The 20,289-nt window shown below is 44.7% G+C and overlaps 1 protein-coding gene across 1 annotated transcript in view; it reads right to left on the bottom strand.

Annotated features, from left to right (window-relative positions):
- Positions 1 to 13,881, bottom strand: part of LOC147639911 (zinc finger/BTB domain protein) — a 58,651-nt gene extending 44,770 nt beyond the window's left edge. Inside the window, exon 1 of the mRNA XM_086775261.1 lies at positions 13,556 to 13,881. Coding sequence (XP_086631387.1) covers positions 13,556 to 13,828 — 273 coding nt within the window. The 5' untranslated portion in view covers positions 13,829 to 13,881. The remainder of the gene's footprint in view (positions 1 to 13,555) is intronic.
- Positions 13,882 to 20,289: the final 6,408 nt, after the last annotated feature.

The following is a 20,289-nucleotide window of genomic DNA, read 5'->3' as shown; positions in this document are numbered from 1 at the left end:
GGCCTAAAGCAAATGCCAAGGTATCCATACCCGAAAGAGTAGATAGGGTACTGGTCAACAAAGAGATGCAGTTTTGTAAAGCATGCATCTGCGCGGAAATTTGTGCTTGATGTTCCGAGGAAGAAGCTTTGAGAGCAACTTTAAACTCTTGGAAATCTAATTTTGAAACATAATCGTCGAAAATATCGGCATCGGCGGCTTCCGTAGCCGGCAGGTCTTCACGTTCGAGAAAGGGCTCCAACTCGGATTCTTAGGTCGACATCTTGAAGAGAGCAAGGTGAGAGAAAAAGTTGATCTTGCACAAATAAGAGTGCTAGACAACTTGAGAGCTTGAGAGTTTGAGAGATGCGTGGCAAGAAGCCCGCTTAAGGGAAATTTATAGGCTTCCCCAAAAGCTTACTTAGCTTTTGCTTTTGTGTTTTTTTTATTTAAAATATTTATATATTTATATATTTATTTATATTTATATATATTCTGTTTTCTTTTAAAAAAAGAAAAAAAAACACTTATAAAGCAATACTTGGGTTTTTAAACCCTTCCACTAACGTTCAGCAAAAACGAAAGCAAGGTAACGTGGCGTGGGTTTTTTTTTTTAACGAAAGCTAAAAATATCAAAAGCTTTTTTTTACCCGGCGAAATCTTAGCGCCACCCATCGACTGCTCTTTGCGCTCACTTGCAAGCACCGACTAGAGTGCTTGGAGTGCCGCTATGCGCAAACCTGCCTATATGTGTGTGCCGCTTGCTTGCCTCTGTGTACCACCGGACAGTATGTACCAGCCCGTCTACCTGCGAAGATTAGCCGCCCGCGCCTGGCTGCGCAAAGCAGCCCGATCGCTTGCATACAGTCTGCCTGCCTACGAGCACTGGCCCACCCGCCCGCCTGCCTGTGTATACCAACCGCCAGCGACTGCAGTTATCTGAAGACAATGAGGGTTAGGGTTAGGGTTTACACAGGTTCAAGCAAGCGTGGAAAACCAGAGAGAGGATACACGACTTCCAATATGCTTCAATGATAGAAAAATCAAGTACAATAGCCACATGATAGTGACCCTTAAGGATAAGTGTTCACATGTCCGGCCATAAATGTGCCGGGTGGACCAAAACACTTATAAACTGCATATAAGTGAAACTGAACTAAACTGGGGGAAAAAACCTCCACTAACTGAAGTAAAAAGTGCCCCAGTAACCTACTGATGATCACTAGCACTCCTCTGGGTGCATACACAGCATAAAACCCAACAAACCCCCCTGGAGTGATATGTGATCACTGTACATCATCCACCAAAAGGAAACAAATTCAAAGCATTGCGGAATGCTTCAAATTTCGGACGTGGTAATGCCTTGGTGAAGATGTCTGCCACATTCTGATCTGTAGGACAGTAGATCAGACTGATATCTCCCGCCTGGAGTCTCTCCCGAACAAAATGATAGTGAATCTCAATGTGTTTCGTGCGAGCATGAAACACAGGATTCCTGGCCACAGCAATGGCACTCTGACTATCAGTATAGATAGGTGTAGGCTCCTCCACTGAAATATCCATATCAGTCATAAGACGACGCAGCCAAACACACTCAACAGTAGTAGTGTAGGCTGCTCTGTACTCTGCCTCACAAGACGAAGTGGCCACTGTGGTCTGTTTCTTGCTTAGCCAAGAAATGCATGAAGCGCCAAGGAAGAAACAATTTCCACTAGTGGAATGTCTGGTATCAAAGTCACCAGCCCAATCTGAATCACTGTAAGCATGTAACTGCATGTCACCCCCCTCAGGATAAAGCAAACCAAGAGACGAGGTACCCTGCAAATAACGGAATACACGCTTCACAGCTTGCCAATGTGACAACCGTGGGCTGCGCATGAATCTGCTCAACTGAGAGACTGCATACTGAATATCTGGCCTTGTATTACACAAGTAAATGAGGCACCCAACAGCCTGAGCATATGTAGTGGCATCAAAGGAAACACTATCATCTTGTAGTGACAGTTTCATCCCAGGCTCCATAGGAGTACTAATAGGCTTGCAATCCTGAAATTTAAACTTCTCCAGAAGTTTAGCAACATAACGTGATTGCAACAACCCAATGCCTCTGTTATCCTGCACAAACTGTATGCCCAAATAGTAATGTACAAGGCCCAAGTCAGACATGTCAAATGTCTGTTGCAGTATCTCCTTAAAAGCTGCAATTTTGTCATCATTTGATCCCATGAGCAAGAGATCATCCACATAAAGACTGATGACCAGCAGATCTGTCTCTTCTTTCTTCACATACAAAGTGGCCTCTGATGGACTGTTCACAAATCCCTGAGTGAGTAGAAAAGCATCTATTTTTGCATACCAAGCTCGTGGAGCTTGTTTCAAACCATACAAGGCCTTTTTCAGCCTGCATACTTTCCCCTCATGACCATGTTCTGCAAATCCCATGGGCTGAAATACATAAACTTCCTCCTCGAGGTCCCCATGTAGGAATGCAGTCTTTATGTCCAACTAGTGAACAACCCAACCACGATGTGCAGCCAATGCAATGACACACCTAAGTGTCGACATACGGGATGTAGGAGCAAATGTCTCCTCATAATCAATGCCCTTCTTCTGTGCATAGCCCTTTGCAACTAGACGGGCTTTGTACCTGTCAATGGATCCATCTGCATGTCTTTTCAACTTATAGACCCATTTAGTACCAATGGCTTTCTTGCCTTTGGGCAGATCAACCAAATCCCATGTTTGATTCTTTTTAATAGAATCAATCTCATCCTGCATGCCTTTGTTCCAATGCACATTATCTCGTGCATCCACAAATGAATCAGGCTCATCATCATCCTGTAAACTGGCTGCCATAACCAGATTCAAATCCATGATGTGTGCATGCTCATTGGTCCTTGTCTCCCTACGAGTACGACCAGCAAGAGGACCCTCTAAATGGCTGTCCTGTAATGTCCTCAAATACCATCTAGGTATATGTCTGACCTGTGGTGCCTGCTGTCCCATATTTGGTTCAGCTTCTGGCTCATTTGGCTGCTGAATTTCTGCACCACCTACATCATTTGCTGGCTGTCCAGTACCCTCATGAGTTGGATCACCAACTGTAGAATGAAACTCCATGGGTAGTAGACCTTCAAACACATCATTTTCAGCCTGATTTGCCTCATAACCAGCCATGGATATTTCTGATTTTTCATCAAAAATCACATCCCTACTAATGAATATCTTCCTGGATAGTGGGTCATATAACCTGTAGCCCTTGCTCTCGCGGCTATACCCAACAAAAATGCATTTTGTGGCTTTATCATCAAGCTTCCTCCTCAACTCTTTGGGTATGTGTGCATATGCAAGACACCCAAAGATACGAAAACGCGATACAGAAGGCTTGCGGCCATGCCAAGCCTCAAAAGGAGTAATAGAAACCAATGCCTTTGTGGGACATCGATTTAAAATATGACAAGCACACATTACTGCTTCCACCCAAAAGATATGTGGTAGTCTTTTTGCCTTTAGCATACATCTGGCCATCTCCATGAGTGACCGATTTTTCCTTTCTGCAACCCCATTCTACTGTGGAGTGTAAGGAGTAGTATACTGATGTTTTATACCTCTACTCCCAAGAAAGGAATTCAGCACATGTGACATATATTCCCCCCCTCGGTCAGAACGGAGAGTCTTCACCTTGCATCCTGACTCTGTCTCAGCAAGTGCTACAAAGGCCAAAAATGCATCATATACCTGTGATTTCTGTGTGAAAGGATAGACCCAGCATATACAAGAGAAGTCATCAATAAATGTTGCAAAATAAAAGCAACCACCTAATGACTTCGTCTGCATGGGACCACAAAGATCACTGTGTATAAGTTGCAACTTTGCAGTTGCTCTTAGAGCCTGATCACGTGGGAAGGAAAACCTGTGCATTTTTCCCAAAATACATCCTTCACAAATGTGATCTGGAGGCTTCTCCATGAGAGGTAGATCTGTAAACATATTATGTCGTTGCATAAGCATAAGACTACCAAAATTTACATGCCCCATGCGAGCATGCCATAACTCCGCATCAACCATAGCTGGAGTAAGAGTGAATGCATGATAAGCAGACTGATCCACTGGCTGAAATGCATCCAACTCATAAAGTCCATGACATAATGTACCAGTAAGCATCAAGGTCAAGGCATTTGCTTTGTCTCTGACCATGCATTTATCATCATCAAAGTAGACCTGCATTCCACAATGTGCTAAAGAAGAAATGGACAACAAATTCTTCTTTATCCCTGGTACATATAAGGCATCTGTAAGGCGGAGAATGGAGCCATCAATGGCTGTAAGCTGAATCTCCCCAATGCCACAAACTGGATATGAAGCATTGTTGGCACACTGAACAGTTTTGCCAACAGGGGCAGGGCCAACATGACTAAACAAATCCCTGCGAGATGTGATATGCTTTGAGGCACCACTATCAAAATACCAAGTACATGCATGCTCTGTCAAACTGAGTGCCTGTGAAGACCAAGAGGCATCATAGCTGCATGTAAAAAAACAGTAATCCCTGTCCTCAACAAAAGAAGCAGTCTCTGGAGGAGCTTTAGGAGCATCATTAACAGACATCCCAGCTTCCTTTGCCTTCTCTTTGGTAATCCTCTTCCTACATTCCGTGATGTAGTGACCTGGCTTCTTACAGTAATGACATTTGCCCTTCTTCTTGGGCTGTCCATCACCTTTCTTGGTATCCTGTGAAGAACCACCATCACCTGAATTTTGATTTGCACTCTTTGGCTGAGATTTCCCTTTCCCCTTTTGACCTGTAGTAAATGCTTGTTCAGCATTTGTGTTCATATTCATATTTTTCCTCATTTGCTCCTCTTGTAGTAAGAGAGCAACAAGTTCCTGATACTTGAGGGGTTCAACAGCATTCCTCATGCTGAGGTTCAAAGAGGTATGGAAAGCCAAGTAGGATCTTGGCAAAGAGTGCAAGATGGTGGACACAAGCTGTGTCTCAGGAATAATCTCATCCACATTGATGAGTTGCTCTCTCAAATCCTGCAGCTTGTTTAAGTGGCTAGACATATCATCTCCTTCATTCATTTTCTAATTTTCCAGCTCTCTTTTCAAAAATGAGATCCTAGCCTCATTACGAGCAGCATACATCTGCTCCAAAGTCACCCATGCATTCTGTGAAGAGCCAGCTGAACGAATATGAGGTATAATGGACCTCTGAACTGACAATGCAATGAGTGACAAAGCTTGTGCATCCCTGGCATCCCATGTCTTTTGAGCATTTGTTCTCTGAACAGGCAATGGCTGTCCTGGAGCCTGTACCTGTTGTCCTCGTCCACGAGCACCCCCTTGGGGAGGAGTCTCTGGAGCCAATGGACCTGGACGTGGTTCATCACCACTAACAAAATCCCAAAGACCTTTTGCCACAAGCACATTTTTCAGCATAAAACTCCACAAGGAGTAGTTCGTGCCATCCAATTTGTCTTCCTTAGACAAATATGTGAATACATCACTTTGCTGTTGATTTGCCATTATGCTTTACGCACAATGTTGTACCTGTTTACCAAAAAAAACAATAGCAAAAACCCTGATAACAACTGTACTCCACTGAATACAGTTCACCCAAATCTGCCTGCACTCTCAATCCTCTGAATGTGCAGCTCAATGCACCAATGACTGAATAGAGCAGCAAATGGCGTACACAATGCCAAAATGCCCCAAAAATGCCCAAATTTGTTGCACCCAAACTGTGCAAAAAAACCTGTATATTTTCTTGCTAGAAAATCTGCCTGTTGTGCCTGTATATTTTTCACAGAGAAAATAAAAATGCCCAAAAACTGAATTTTAATACTTACCACTGAATGACTGTGTAGGTTGTGGTATTTCTGCAGGTACTGATCACCAGAGTGCAAGTACAAATGACTGTACTTCACAGGCTGATGTAGGTGGAAGTACTGTGCAGGTAGCGTTTACTGTACGGGCAGGTACAGTTCTGTGTTGGGCGAGCAGGTACACGTCAGGTAAGTGTTTGTACAGTCGCCAGGTGCAGTCGCCAGGTACACAGCACTTAAAGCTCCACGTTTCTCTGTGCAGGTGACGATTAGCGCTGACTGGGGCTGCAGGCGGCGTCTTGCAGGTGGCGCACAGGTACACGGGCTGAATAGCGCTGACTGGGGCTGCAGGCGGCGTCTTGCAGGTGGCGCACAGGTACACGGGCTGAAGGCGGCGCTCTACAGTAGTTGTAGGCGACGACTTGCAGTACCCGACTGAAGGCGACCAGGTACGGGCAGCAGGCGCAGAGGTTACCTGACGGCGCACAGGTGATGTAGGTGGCTGCGCTTGACTGTACGGGCTGGTACAGCTACTGACGGCGATGCAGGCAGCGCAGACTGAATGTACGTATGCTGTACGGGCAGATGCAGCAAAGGCTTGGCAGTGTACGGGCAGGGCTGTGTAGAGCTTCAATGCTCTGATACCAATTGAAGACAATGAGGGTTAGGGTTAGGGTTTACACAGGTTCAAGCAAGCGTGGAAAACCAGAGAGAGGATACACGACTTCCAATATGCTTCAATGATAGAAAAATCAAGTACAATAGCCACATGATAGTGACCCTTAAGGATAAGTGTTCACATGTCCGGCCATAAATGTGCCGGGTGGACCAAAACACTTATAAACTGCATATAAGTGAAACTGAACTAAACTGGGGGAAAAAACCTCCACTAACTGAAGTAAAAAGTGCCCCAGTAACCTACTGATGATCACTAGCACTCCTTTGGGTGCATACACAGCATAAAACCCAACATTATCCACCTGCCCTGGCTTCGCATAAAAGCTTCTTGGCATGTACGGGCTGCGCTACCACCACCCAGGCGTCACTTCTCTCTCTCTCTCTCTCTCTCTCTCTCTCTCTCTCTCTCTCACAAACAACAACCAACTGGCTTTTTCTTCTTCTCTCTCTTCAAACTGTTCATACAGTTGATGTACACATCCAACCTTTCGTCTTGCAAAGCAAACAACCCATACAAGACCATAATCCCTAACATGGGTTCCAACGATGCAAAGAAACATACTGAAATTGAAAAAACAACAATATGCACACAAAAAACACCAAGCTTCTCGAACTCATACCTTTTCTTTGACCTCATCTTCTCTACCTACCGACTTGCTCGTTCACGAGGCTTGCTCTGATACCATTGTCAAATCCCCATAGGATCTCCTAGTAGAACACTCCTGGTACAAGACTCGAAACCTGCAAACAAACCAAACAAACATGACGGGGGTGCAAGCCTAACTCCCTCCCAACCTTGACAGCCGTGGGCAAGCCCACAAGTCTTGGCTGTCCCCACCGAGCCACGAGTTGAGCTAACTAGATGGACGTACTCACCAATCTCTACCTCGTGACGTCCCATACCGCCACGAAGCTACCCTTGTGGGCCTCGAGACTGCTGCCGGCCTCGGCTGCATAAAGCAGGTGCACGTCTGCACTATATCCAAGCTCCTGACCATAGAGCTCTCACAAAGACACGCGAGACTCTATATGACTAATGACTAACCTTGGCCACTCTTTTATGGGCTCTTGGCCGGTCATCGAGCGTCCACACTTGGGCGCCCGCCCGTCCATACTTGGATGCCTGCCCGTTAGTCTATCCCTAACTCAGCTCGCCAATCAACCTGCCTAGCTCCAAGCTTCCCCAATCCTCAAAGCTAGTCTTGTGTGCGTGTAGCACACGGTAGATACACACTATGCACATGACATATACACCTGTGTTTCCTCTCCATCTCTCTCTCTCTCTCTCCTGAGTTTCCACTTTCCATCTTCCGTTGTGCGTTCTATCAGTCATATGGATGGGAGCCTGTATCGTGCCACCCGTGTATGGCCAAGATGGTATCTTGTCCATGGGACTGTCACTCCATGGAAGGACCCATGTTTGTATCGCGTCTTGCCTATGGGACTGTCACTCCATCGGAAGGCTAGGGTTTCCACATTCTGCCGCGCCAGATTCATCCTCGACCAGAATGTCTTGTACAAGTTTCATGAAAGAGAGATTTCGTCCATTACATGTGCATGTGCATCCATCTCTGCATGCCTGAAACTATTTTCGTGTGACTTGTCTTCGTGTGTTTGCCCGCCATGACGTGCCACTTACTGAGCGGGGATACCCGTTAGTGAGCCCTGAAGGTTGCCCTGTCTTTGTCACATGCACTCTGCACTCAGTGCATGGTGACAAACTGGCTCATCATGCAGTGCAACATTTGTACATTATTAGAACCTAGTAGGATGAGATTTGTCGTATGACGTGACCCCATTGTACATCCTCAGTCTAGGATAAGTCAGGCACGAGCTATGTAGGTCATTCCTCAACCTTAGCGGGTCAGTCAGTCAGTCAGTCAAGTCCCTTAACCCACTTGGAGAGAATCATTCATGCATGTAGAGTCAGTAGAAGCCTTAGGGTTTGCATCAGAAAGCACTCTGCATCCTCCATAATATGCATTTATATGCCTGTGCATCATTTAGAACATCCCAAATGCCTTAGGGAATTTACTAGGATTTATTTGGTATTTTTTCCATATTTTATGGTATTTATTTAGCGTTTAATGTCATTTATAAACATAAAGTTTATTAAAGTTATGAGCAGCCAACTTGACCAACCCCTAACTAGTATAAATAGGCTTGCTCAGTGCTTAGAATACCATTCAGTCCTCAGAATCCACGCGCCTCATATCCTCAGCCCCAGGAGCATCCCCGCTTGTAACCATAGTCTCATCCAGCCCTTGGAGCTTCTGCGTTTGCTTCTCTTGAGAACCTGCGTTTTTTGCTTCAGTTAGCCCTGGCAGTCCAACACAGCAGTACAGCAGTCCTTGTACCTCAACGCAGCAGTTCAGTAGATCATTCTTCAATTCAGCAGTCCCTACAGATCATAGGCACAGCCATACAGTACCTCCACAGGCCCAAGACAGCAGTTTACATCTGCATTTATGCATCTACCTTGGCCAGCAGCTGTTCAGTCCCCTCCAATCCTGCGTTTGCAGATCTACAGCCATACAGCAGTGCGTTTCAGCCCTACAATCTGCGTTTCAGTCCAACATCAGTTCTACAACAGTATTCTGCCTTCTGTGCATCATCCATACATGCAACAGTCATGGTGAAGGTAACATATCATTCATAAGCATTTACAGCATAGTTACATAGCTTAGAACAGTCCACCGCAGTCCTTTCTCAGCCTCAGGTGTGCAGCCTTTCCTCATGCCCTTGGGAAGAGTGCATAGGCTCAAGATCAGTTCATTGAGGTGTTTCTACAGCTGTGTACAGTTCAGCCAGGCTTCCGATCCTCAGAGATCTTGCGTTTGGCTTATCTACAGTCCATAGTCATTCTCTCTAAAGTAATAAAGCAAATACTATCTCGTTATCGGGATAGGGGGCCCTTCAGTGGGTAATTCGAGATCCAATCTAGTGTACAGTTCTCATATATCTCTCTCTCATCTCTTTAAAGTTTAAAGTATTAAAGTGGATTGCTAAACTCACGAAACTCAGGATATAGAAGACGGTGTGAGCATTTGTGTGACAGGATCTTCCAATACAAAGACTTCCGCTGTATATTACAGTCTTCTGACATGTTTTGTTGCATGTGAACAAGTGGTAAGTATGATGTATTCATTTATTTAATGTTTTTACTCTAACCTTTGAATTTATAAGGCTTGCAGGTTCACACATGATAATAAGTGAGTGGACAATTTATTAAAGTGACCGAGGCCCAAATTATGGATGTGCCCACGTATGTTCCACCTACCACCTCTATCTCATGCAAATTGAAATAGAAACTTACGTGGAGGAGAAAGCGAATAGTTCGTGGAATTAATCGTGGAGTTTTCTCTCTCTGGTGACCCATGTATGCAAGGTGACCAGCCCATATGTTCATATAGGAGAAGCCGATTTGCTACAATGAGCCCTTTGGAACAGCCGACTTGCATACTTGCTGTTTTTTTTTAAAGTCGACTTGCTTTTGGGAGCCCTTTGGGACAGCCGACTTGCATACTTGCCCATATGTTCATATGGGAGAAGTTGATTTGCTACAGTGAGCGCTTCGAGACAGCTGACTTGCATACTTGCTGTTTTTGAAGAGTTGGACCAGCCGACAGAAGAAGTCGGCTAGCTTTGGGAGCTACAAAAGGGGTTGACTAGCCTGTTGAGTGCTACAAGCGAAATCGACTAGTCCTTGGGCGTCGTGTCCAGACCCAATTTCTACACAAGTTTGTAATTAACAAAGTTGTGTGAGCTTCCCGGGTCCAAAAGAATGCGGATTCTATGGCCATTCACTCCTCCATAAACTCGGAGAAGATTGTGCAAACCAAAAACCTTAGAGTTGAACAAACAATCAGAACATGAACTAGAGCGAGAAAGTACCTGTCAAAGACAACTGGTTGGTTGCCTTCGTCTTGGGTCTTGCATTGGTCTTAGCACCCTTCTTCTTCGGGCACTCGTTATGCATGTATCCTTTTTCTTAGCAGATGAAGCAATGTCCCTCCTTCTTGAGCTTCAAAGCCTTGAGAAGCCGGTTTTTCTTTGCTAGAGTCGAAATAGAATTCTTCGAAGGTTGGTCCGAAGAGTTTCTTTCTAACGTGCTAGTCATCAGTGCAGAGAACTTCCTTTTGTGCTTGTTCCCCTGCTCGGTTACGGGCTTGGTTTTGGAAGAGACCATCGTATCATCATAAATGCGTACATAGTGAATGGCCTCATCCAAAGTTTTGCACTTATTATTCTTGACCTGTAAACGATACGAGTCGGGTAATCCTACTACAAAGAAACCCAAAAGAGTTGTAGAATCCATCTTCATAGCTTTCATCTACAAGTCTCTAAATTTCTGGAGGTAGACCTCATAAGTGAGGTTCTGAAGGTCCTGGTCAAACTAGCAAACTAAGCAACTATGTCATAGACATCCTCCTCCTTGAGGAACTCTTTCTTGAAGACTTCTTCAAACTGCGCCCAGGTTGGTGGTTTAGATTTGAGTTCTTTCCACCAAAGCAAAGCCTTGCCCGAGAGGAAACCTGCTGCCAATTGAATCTTTTTGTCATCGCAATATAGATGAAATTGGAAGTGGACCTGCCACTTATGTAGCCACGTGTCCACAATCTCCTTGGTACGCTACTTTTGCCCGCCCCCAAGTACCGAGAGAGTACACAAGCTAGTGGTCAATAAAGAGATGGAATTTTGCAAAGTCTGCATCTACACGGCGACCTGTGTCTCTGATGCTCCGTGAAAGAAGCGTCGAAAGTAGCTTTAAATTTCTGAAAATCAGATTAAGTCACAAAATCTTCAAAAAGATCGCCGTCGACGGTCTCGGGGACAACATCTTGCAAGCAAGAGATGGTGCAAGAGAACTCGAGGAGATGTGCTGCTAGAAGCCCACGCTTTGCCAAAGAAAAACAATTGTACACAAGCTATCGATCCGTTTCCAAGACCACAACCCACTCGGGTTCCAACGATGCATACAAAAATTATACACTGAATTCTAAGAAAAAAAACAACAGTATCTCGAACTCGTACCTCTTTCTTTGACCTCTTTCTTCTCTATCTACCAACTTGCACACTCTTCGAGGCATGCTCTGATACCACTATCAAATCCCCAAGGATCTCCTCATAGAGCAATCCTGAAACACAACTCAAAACCTGCAAAACAAAGCCAAACAACGTGAAGGGAGTGCAGGCCTGACTAACCACTCAACCATGACAACCGTGGGCAAAACCCACAAGTCTTGGCTATCCCCACCAAACCACAAGCTAAGCTAACTAGCAAGACGCACCAACCAATCTCTACTCCATGACGTCCCATACCGCCACGAAGCTACCCTCGTGGGCCTCGAGATTGCTGCCGACCTCGGTTGCATGAAGCAAGTGCACGTCTACACTAGGTCCAGGCTCCTGACCGCAGAGCTCTCGCAAAGACTCGCGAGACTCTAACTAACTGACTGACCTTGGCCACCCTTTGATAGACTCTTGGCCGATCACCGAGCGTCCACACTTGGGTGCCCGCCCATCAGCAATTACACCTAGAAAGATTGTAACCATCCGCATTGCAAAGACCATCACAAGACATATGTTCTTTGCAAGTACACTTCCCACACTTGACCATTAAGTGTCACAATCTTGGAAATGCCAACACAAAAGGATCTTCATTGGCATCGAGGGGAGACTCTTCTTCCTAAAGTTCTAGTCCTTTTCTATTTTAGTCAAAGATTCTCTGCCTCAGGATCCACCCCCCCCTTTCCCGCGGGCAGAAATTTGAATATTTTGTAGTCATGGGTTCTCTCCTCGAAATGTCTCCCAAAATCTGAATCTTTTGGATTTCTTTTCGTAAGCCTTGTTTCTATAAAAGGCTTGGCTCCTTTCCCTACTTAGACCACGGGGGTTGTCTATGCACAAACTAATGTAGGCATTATGTATGGTGAAGCTCTTGTATCAGGCTTGACATGAGAATTTCAGGTGTTGGCATCATTGTGTTCTTTTGTGTCACATGATTGCAATCTAAGAGCCCAAATCATCATACTAAAGGTCTTTCTCTTAGATCTTCAATCCAAAGGGAGGTTTGTTGGATATTTTTGGAGTCTAGTAGTGTGACTATTAGTGTGAACGCCCCGTGTGAACATCCCTTGTTAAGGTCTAAGTCAAAAGGTGAGGCTTGATACCTATAAAAGCAATTTACACAATGGAAGTATTACCATAATTCATTATCATTGTATCGTGGAATCTCTCTCCATTGTGCTCTCTCCCTCTCTCTCTCTCTCTCTCGCACCATTGTCATGGCTTGAGCTTCCATCTTATCTCTCTACTTGCACTCAACTCCTATACACCTATCATGGATATCTTTCATCCTCCATAGCTGCATATGTATGATCCTAGATGCCAATACTATTCTCATCTTCCTACGTACTGGATCTGGAGAGACATACTTGAATGGTAGGCATTACTACCTCCTCGGGACTCTATGTTGGGAATCAAGGTCTTACCTATGTGTGAACCCACTCTCATGAGTGTGGTTGTGTGTGAAATATCACAGCCATTGCAGCCCGTCTAACAGAACACATGTAACACTTTTTTGTCTTGTAGACCCATGGGGTCTGTAGCACACGTTAGTAAAATCTCTCTCTCTCTCTCTCTCTCTCTCTCTCTCTCTCACACACACACACACACACACAAAAGATTGAGCACTCCCTCCAACTCCCCATGTCTGGCAACAAAACCGGCTGCCCAACCCCTTTGGCACCACAGCTCTTGCCTCCTGGGGGTTTTACATTCCTTTCTCAAACTCTCTTGATTTCAGTTCCCCTGTTTGCATTGCCTTCCCATTCTTCATATGAAGTTAAAACGCTTATCATCACCGTCTGTGATACAAGAACAACGATGGCAATAGAGGGACGAGCATGGATGTATCTCTAAAAAGTAACCACTAAACCTAAAACAAAAACGAAGGGTTGCCAATCTGTTTTTTCTTTTTCTTTTTTTCTTTTTTATGTTTTAGAGAGGTGTGCCGCTGTGTGTTTGTGTGTGTGTGTGTGTGTGTGTGTGTGTGTGGAAGACCAAACCTGGAAATTCTTGCGGAAGGCGAACTTGAGGCGGGGGTCGATTTCGAAGCCGTCTCTCTCCTGCATGCGGCGGCGGCGCAGCTGATCACGCACGCGCTCCCGCGGATTCTCGCGCGCGCGGTCAGGCGGCAGGTACATGGTGGGGCCCTGCCCGGGCTCGTTAGTGGCCCTCAGCTTGGCGTGCTCAAACATCTCCTTCTCCGGCGGCTTCTGTCGCCATGGCAAATCCGCACTCTTCTTCCATGCAGCGGTCTCGCTGGATTTCTTCGGCATGCTTTCCACTCTGCACCCTCTCTATTCAACAAAATAGCAAATAACAAATGACAATGGATAAGCAACCGTGGTGAGTCAAAATTGTAACCTGAGTTAACGCAGAATTTTTTTCTTTGATCCCTTCTTTTTCAAAGATAAAAATGCATTAGGGGTGGTACGATGCATTAAGATTAAAATGTTATCTAAGCATAAGGAGTGGTACAATGAATAAGCACCCAAAATCTTTTCTACTGAGGGGGACCAAACTTAGCACGGCAAGATGTGAGACCAGATATTTCAAACTCTGAAGCAAGTTCAATTTCTAGGTAGGGAATTTGATCAGACACGGTGGATCACACGCCGCAATAGTTCCATCAATCAGTGCTCGCTTCAAGGCATCGACATCGCCTCATCCCTCGGCACACAGGCTGTATGGTGCCAAGCCCCAGCCCATAGCCACCACCGGGCATTTGGCTAATTTGGAGAGATCGTTTATGCTGTTGTTGCTGAGAGCAGAGCCGGTAGTTACAGCTGGGGAATCCTGAATCGGAGAGCCCATCAGTCTGAGTGACTACCTTCGGAGTTTTAGAGCAGACAAGTCTAACATCTCCGCATCTAGTCAGTGGGTCCGAGTTGGAGGTCTCATCCACAGGTCCTGTTCCAAAGGCTAATCTGATCCGAGTTCAGAAGGTACCACATGATTTCAAGAAGGTTACCTCTTCTCTGATTTTCTTGGCATCTTTTGACTCTCTGTTAATCTGCAATAGGAGATCTTCAAGCTCTTTCGTTATCCTATTCAGTTTATATGTGGACATTATAATAATGCATGCGCACTTAATCAGAAGTATGGGCATTATTGTTGGGACCATCGAAAATCCAAATATTTTAAAGGAGATCATGCTGATAGTGTCTGCATTAGGAGGAGGTTTTCTGCATTTGCTTGATCAGCTTGATGCATCATATGCATATCTAGAGCAGAGGGAGAGGGAGAACGACAGGGCGGATTCAGTGGAGTCTGAGGGAGCATGGGAGGACAGGAAGAGCCAGGAGAGCTAGGTGTCCTCGGATGTCCCTAGCCTCGATCAGATGGGTCTAGTGAGTGGGCAGATAGTCCAGATGATGGTTCAGATTCTGTGGAGTCTGAGGGAGCATGGGAGGACAGGAAGAGCCAGGAGAGCCAGGTGTCCTTGGATGTCCCTAGCCTCACACATCGGATGGGTCTAGTGAGTGGGCGGATAGTCTAAATGATGGTTCAGTTTTGTTCCTTGCTCACGACCGACTCTGACTGCTGACACGTCGGATAGTCAGGAGGTCACCATTGCTGATTTGATGGAATGGATGATGATGTTTTCTCCTCTGTTCTTGATGATGATCCTAAGGAGCTAGCTTTGGCTAGTAGTGATGCAGATGTGAGGGCTCTCTTTGTGTCCGTTTTCTAGATTCTGGACACTCATGTGGAGGTCCCATCGCTTTGGTCCACCATGCATGCTTGTGATGATGTTCAGACGTCAGCCCCAGCTGACATGCTCACTAGTGTGCCAAAGTCCTGACTTGTGATTCATATGTACGTGAGTCTGACTTTGGTGCTGACTTGGAGGATGTTATGTCATGTGCTTTGGCAGTTCCTATATGTAGTGCCGATTCCGATGCTATTCCGGATGGCCCCATTGTTCAGATTCCAGCACATGTAGATGTTCCACTTGACAGTACGGATGCATACGATACCTTTCCAGATGGTCCAACTGATGGTCTGCTGACGGATGTTGTGCGAACATAGCAGATACCTTCCCAAGATGATCCCCTGATCGATCCGAGTTTAGTTTTGACACTTATGCCACCACTTCAGCAGATGTTCAGAGCTTATGCGGCGGCAGATGCCCACATGTATGCTGAGTTTCGGATTCCGACCCCCATGCTGTTGTCCATGTGGATTCCGACCCCCATGCTGTTGTCCATGTGGATTCCGACCCCCATGCTGTTGTCCATGTGGAGTCCGACCGCATGGAGGATCCCTTGGTACAGCCCTTCTTCATCATTGTTTGATGCAATCGGATCATTACCGACATTTGCATTTCCATCTACTTTCCGATTGATCGCCTCCGCATCCGAGGCCAGAGCTTCACACGGATCAGTAGAATGTAGTCCATGTTCTTGGAGTTTGAATCTTCTTGTAGATGTATGGTTTTTCATTTTCATCTTGTACCCTATAGCATGGATGCATTTGTACATGGTATGCGCACCGCCTTGGCATTACACTATGATGATTGTGGGTTCGGGTCATCGGATTTCTCATCCGATCCATCGAGCGTACCAGGTGTGCTGACAGCGGGCGCGTGCACACACTCTTGATAGGAGGATAGCTTCCACATAGGTTAGCACTAAGATAGAGTTGGATTCCATCATTAGGGGGGATTACCATTCAAGAAAAGGGGTTACCAGTTGATCTTTTTCTGCAGGTCCTTCTTTGCCCTTTTTTCTCATTTAGCCTAGCTTTGGAAGTCCTCTAGCATTTTTTCTTTTGTCAAAAACACAACTTCCTCCGCATATTCCATTTTCATGGCCTCCATTTGTTCTGCCTTCTTTCTGAGGTCAGCATTAGTTATCTCATCAGAGCAACGTTCAGCTCATTTATAGTCATTTTCCCTCTTTTGCCCCTTGTTACCCTTATAGGTGTGGCTACCTCCACTTCCTTTTTTAGAGTTTTTATTGTTTTGTCATCATGTCTTTGTTGTTCTTTGAATTCTTCTACGAGCACCTCTAGTTCTTCAATCTGGACCCTCAGTGTGGCCTCATCATTTTCTTTCTCCTCTAGCTTCTTCGTAGCTGCCCATGCATGCTCTTTAAGTTCATCATCATGGATGAGATCCAATGATGATCCTTTTCATAAGACGATCTCTTTCCCCTTCCCTTCAGATTGCACAACTGGTTTCTTCCATCTCCCTTCAAGAGTGTGAATCTTCTTTTCCAAGCTTCCATCTCTTGCCTCAGCTGCTCATTTACCTTTTGTAGCTCTTCTTCTCTGCTATTGGTGCCTCTTCCTGGTGCCAGCTCCTTTGCCCACTTGGACCATTGCTGATGTTTCCAAGTCCTTTGTTGGCTGCAAGCTTGCTGTATGGGCCGAATTCAAGTTTCCGGACCCCCCGTCCGGATCTCCCCCTTTTGACTAGTAAGGAGCCAACTGTTTGCAGGAAGGTGTGGGGATCTTTCCAATGGTCAAGCTCGTAACCATTGAGGTCTCCAAGCTTTACAGATCCTTGAGAAGCAATTCCACCATGTCTCCCATAAGCGTTGTCACACTGCCGCATTGCACTATGGGTACTCGTCCCTCCTCTCACCTCACCTCACTTAACTCACACACACTCACTAGCATGCATTAGAGAGAGAGATTAGCAAGAGGATTAGAAAGAGCAAGACTCTATCGCACAATGGGAGAGTATGTTTGTATTATGAGAGATATTCACTTATATACATGGCCATAAGTGTTCACACTCACTTAAACTGTGGCCGGTCGGGCACTTTAGGCTCATAAGAGGCCTAATGCTATTACAATGACTACTCTCATAATATATCCATGAATTACATCACTTAGGACTTCATCCTAACTTACTACCACACGCTCTTAAAGCGAGAATTGACATAAATACTTTATCACACCATTACAGGCACCTATCTAAGCTGTAGATTTGGACACCATTACTTCATATCTTGAATGTATGACCTGTTGGTGTATCTACCTTTACTCCTTGATGTAAGATAATGGTAGTAGCTCTTGTTAACCCTAGGAATGGGTTAACATTTCCCCCTTCTCGATGCCAATCGTGTCCTCTCGTGATCGCGTTGAAGACCTTTGTGTTGTGGGGAGAATTGATAAGCTTTGTTTTGATGGCTTTTGATTTTGATTGGCATTCAATGGTCATTATTCCTCTGGAAGAAATGAGAAGGGGTAGTTCGTAAATGAAAAGGTTAGTGGTTTTTTAGGAATTCCTAACGGGTGGGTGGGTGGGGTTTTTTGCGAATGATTGCATTTTCATATGTGTGAGCATTTTTTATTTTTTTATTTTTTTTATTTTTTGCTCACTTTGTTTTTGGCAATCATAAGCTAGGCTACATGTGATTTGTGTTAGTGGGAAAGCTAAGAGATGTTAATGATGGGAGAGAAGAGAAGGAAGGATCCGGAGGAATGTACACAAAAGCATCAGAACGAGACTATATTTCTCAGTTCCTCATTCGATTCATTGAAGCGACATTCATTATTTGAATATGCCTTCGATGAAGTTCCTTTTTGAGGCAAGATTCTTGTCAAATGTTATTTTTTAGGACCTATTCCTGCATGCTTCTTCCCATGTACTATTTATGCTTTTATGTATAGTTAAGTGCTCTTAGTAAGCAAATATATATGAAGTACAAGAATTGAGTCTCATAGACTCTGAGCAACTACTTTTTGTTGAAGTAGCCACTCATTGGGGAAACTTGTTTTTTTTTTTGGTTACCACCTTGTTATGAGCAACAAGTTCTTGTGGCTACTCTCCTTTTTGAGAGAATAGGTTCTTATGTCTACCACGTAGCTTCTGAACTTACACTTCATATCCAAAGGTGTGAAAAGAGCATTGTGAGTTTGTCTTTGATGCGCTCATAAGTCTCCGTTACAGACGTGGGAATTGATTCTTGAATTTTTGGCTTAAATGTTATCGAGGCAGTAGGTAAGACTACTGGTTAGTTACCATTGGGGTTACTTGAAAACACAAGCTCTTGTGTAGGTGCTGAATGCACGAGACTAGTTGAGTGACTTGCTTGGTGTTGCTTGGGCCTCCATTCTTGTTGAACTTTAGGTGAAGCTGTTGGGGTTAAAGTCTTTTGATTTTGGCAACCATATGATGGGATTGTCATCAAAGTATCCTTATTGTTGAAGCACGTGCACAAGCACCCATTTTTTATGACCCTTATAAATTGGTGGGGCTGATGCCTTTGGTGCTGAGGTTTATTTCTTTGAACAGGCTTAAGGGATTTTTTGATGTGCTTGGAAATCCAAGCTTTGGTATTATTTTGGTAGTACCCTTGTGCTTGCAGTAAATTTTTTAATACCCACACTTGTTGACTTGGTGGAGTTCTTTTAGGAACTTGCACAGACTTTTGTGGACAATGTTGTGGTGTACTTTTACCTTTCCTTAGCTTCTAAGTGCTGCGTTGAGGAAGAGACTTTGACTGATGAGACACCCAAATTGGATTGGTGCCTTTGTAGTAGCCTTGGGCTTCTTCTCCACCACCACCCACCTTTTGATACCATTAAGATACCTTGATTTGTGTTGTCTTGGTGGATTTTTCTTTTTGGTGGAAGTGGAAGGTTTTGGGCCCTCCTTCACATTGGTTGACGTTGAGGCTGCAGGTTTGAGACTCATGGGTGTTGTTAACAATGAGGTTCGAGTCTCTTGCAGAGTGGTGGTTAGTGATGTGGAGGCTAATGTGCATGCAGCCCCCTCTTTTGGCGAGGTTGGTTGATAAAGAGGCGTTTGCTCTAGGACTTTTTCCTTGAGTTCCTTGTTAGATGGTTGCGCTTGGGAAACTTCTTCAGGAATAGCGGTTGATTGCATGGTTTTGGAATTAGACTTTGTTGGTGAGGATGGAGTTGAAGGAGTAGATGCTTTATCAGAGTCGGTCGTTAAGGCAAATGGTAGGTCATTATGTAGAGGGGATTCCGTGGAAGAGGTTTGTAACTTTTTGCGTTCAGCATCATAGAAATCCATTGGGGTTGGATCCTCTTTTGTGCAGTATGGTATTGTCAACTTTGTGTTGTTGACCATTATGATGACCCTATCGCTAGCAAAGCATAGTGATGCTTGGGTAGCAATAGTCCATTTATGCACCAAGATCAAATTTTCTTCCAACATATACTCAACCACAAAAAACTTGCAAGTAAGGGGGTTTCAATATACATTGTATGTTCAAAATACCCCAAACATGGCATGTTCAAGTCTTGTGTAGATGGAATTCTTTCAGGATAAGCTGTATGTGCTGGTTGACCTAACAAATCCCATAACTCGAGGGTCATGAGATTGTGTTCTCAAGTTGGATAAAGATATGCTTGGATTGTGGCAATTTTATTGGAAAATTCCAATCCAACCATAATTCTTGGAATGTTCTCAATAAGGTATGTTGGAAGTTCTAGCTCCTCCAAGGTCTCGTCCTCCCATAAGAGCAATTGCACAATGCCTGCAGGAGTGTTCAAGGTGACTGATTGCATGGATTCATCAAGTGAATACAACGAGTCACGTATCCAAGTTCCAACAAGGACGACATCATACTCAAAGGAAATCTAGGATAACATGGAATGTAAATTTCACATCTCCACCGATTGTTTGAGTAGCATAGCTAAAGTAACCTGGAACTTCAATGTTTTTCCATTGGCTCCTCTTGCAAGACCATTGTCTTTAAAGATGAGTTTCAGCTGCCCCAATCTAACCCAAGTGTTTATTCTCAAGATGTTA

The sequence above is a fragment of the Cibotium barometz genome, chromosome 3, assembly GCF_041138505.1.
Source record: "Cibotium barometz isolate CiBa-2024 chromosome 3, ASM4113850v1, whole genome shotgun sequence".
NCBI classification, from domain to species: Eukaryota; Viridiplantae; Streptophyta; class Polypodiopsida; order Cyatheales; family Cibotiaceae; genus Cibotium; species Cibotium barometz.
Note: the sequence above shows the minus strand (reverse complement) of the source record. Positions and strands in the feature narration are given on the sequence as shown.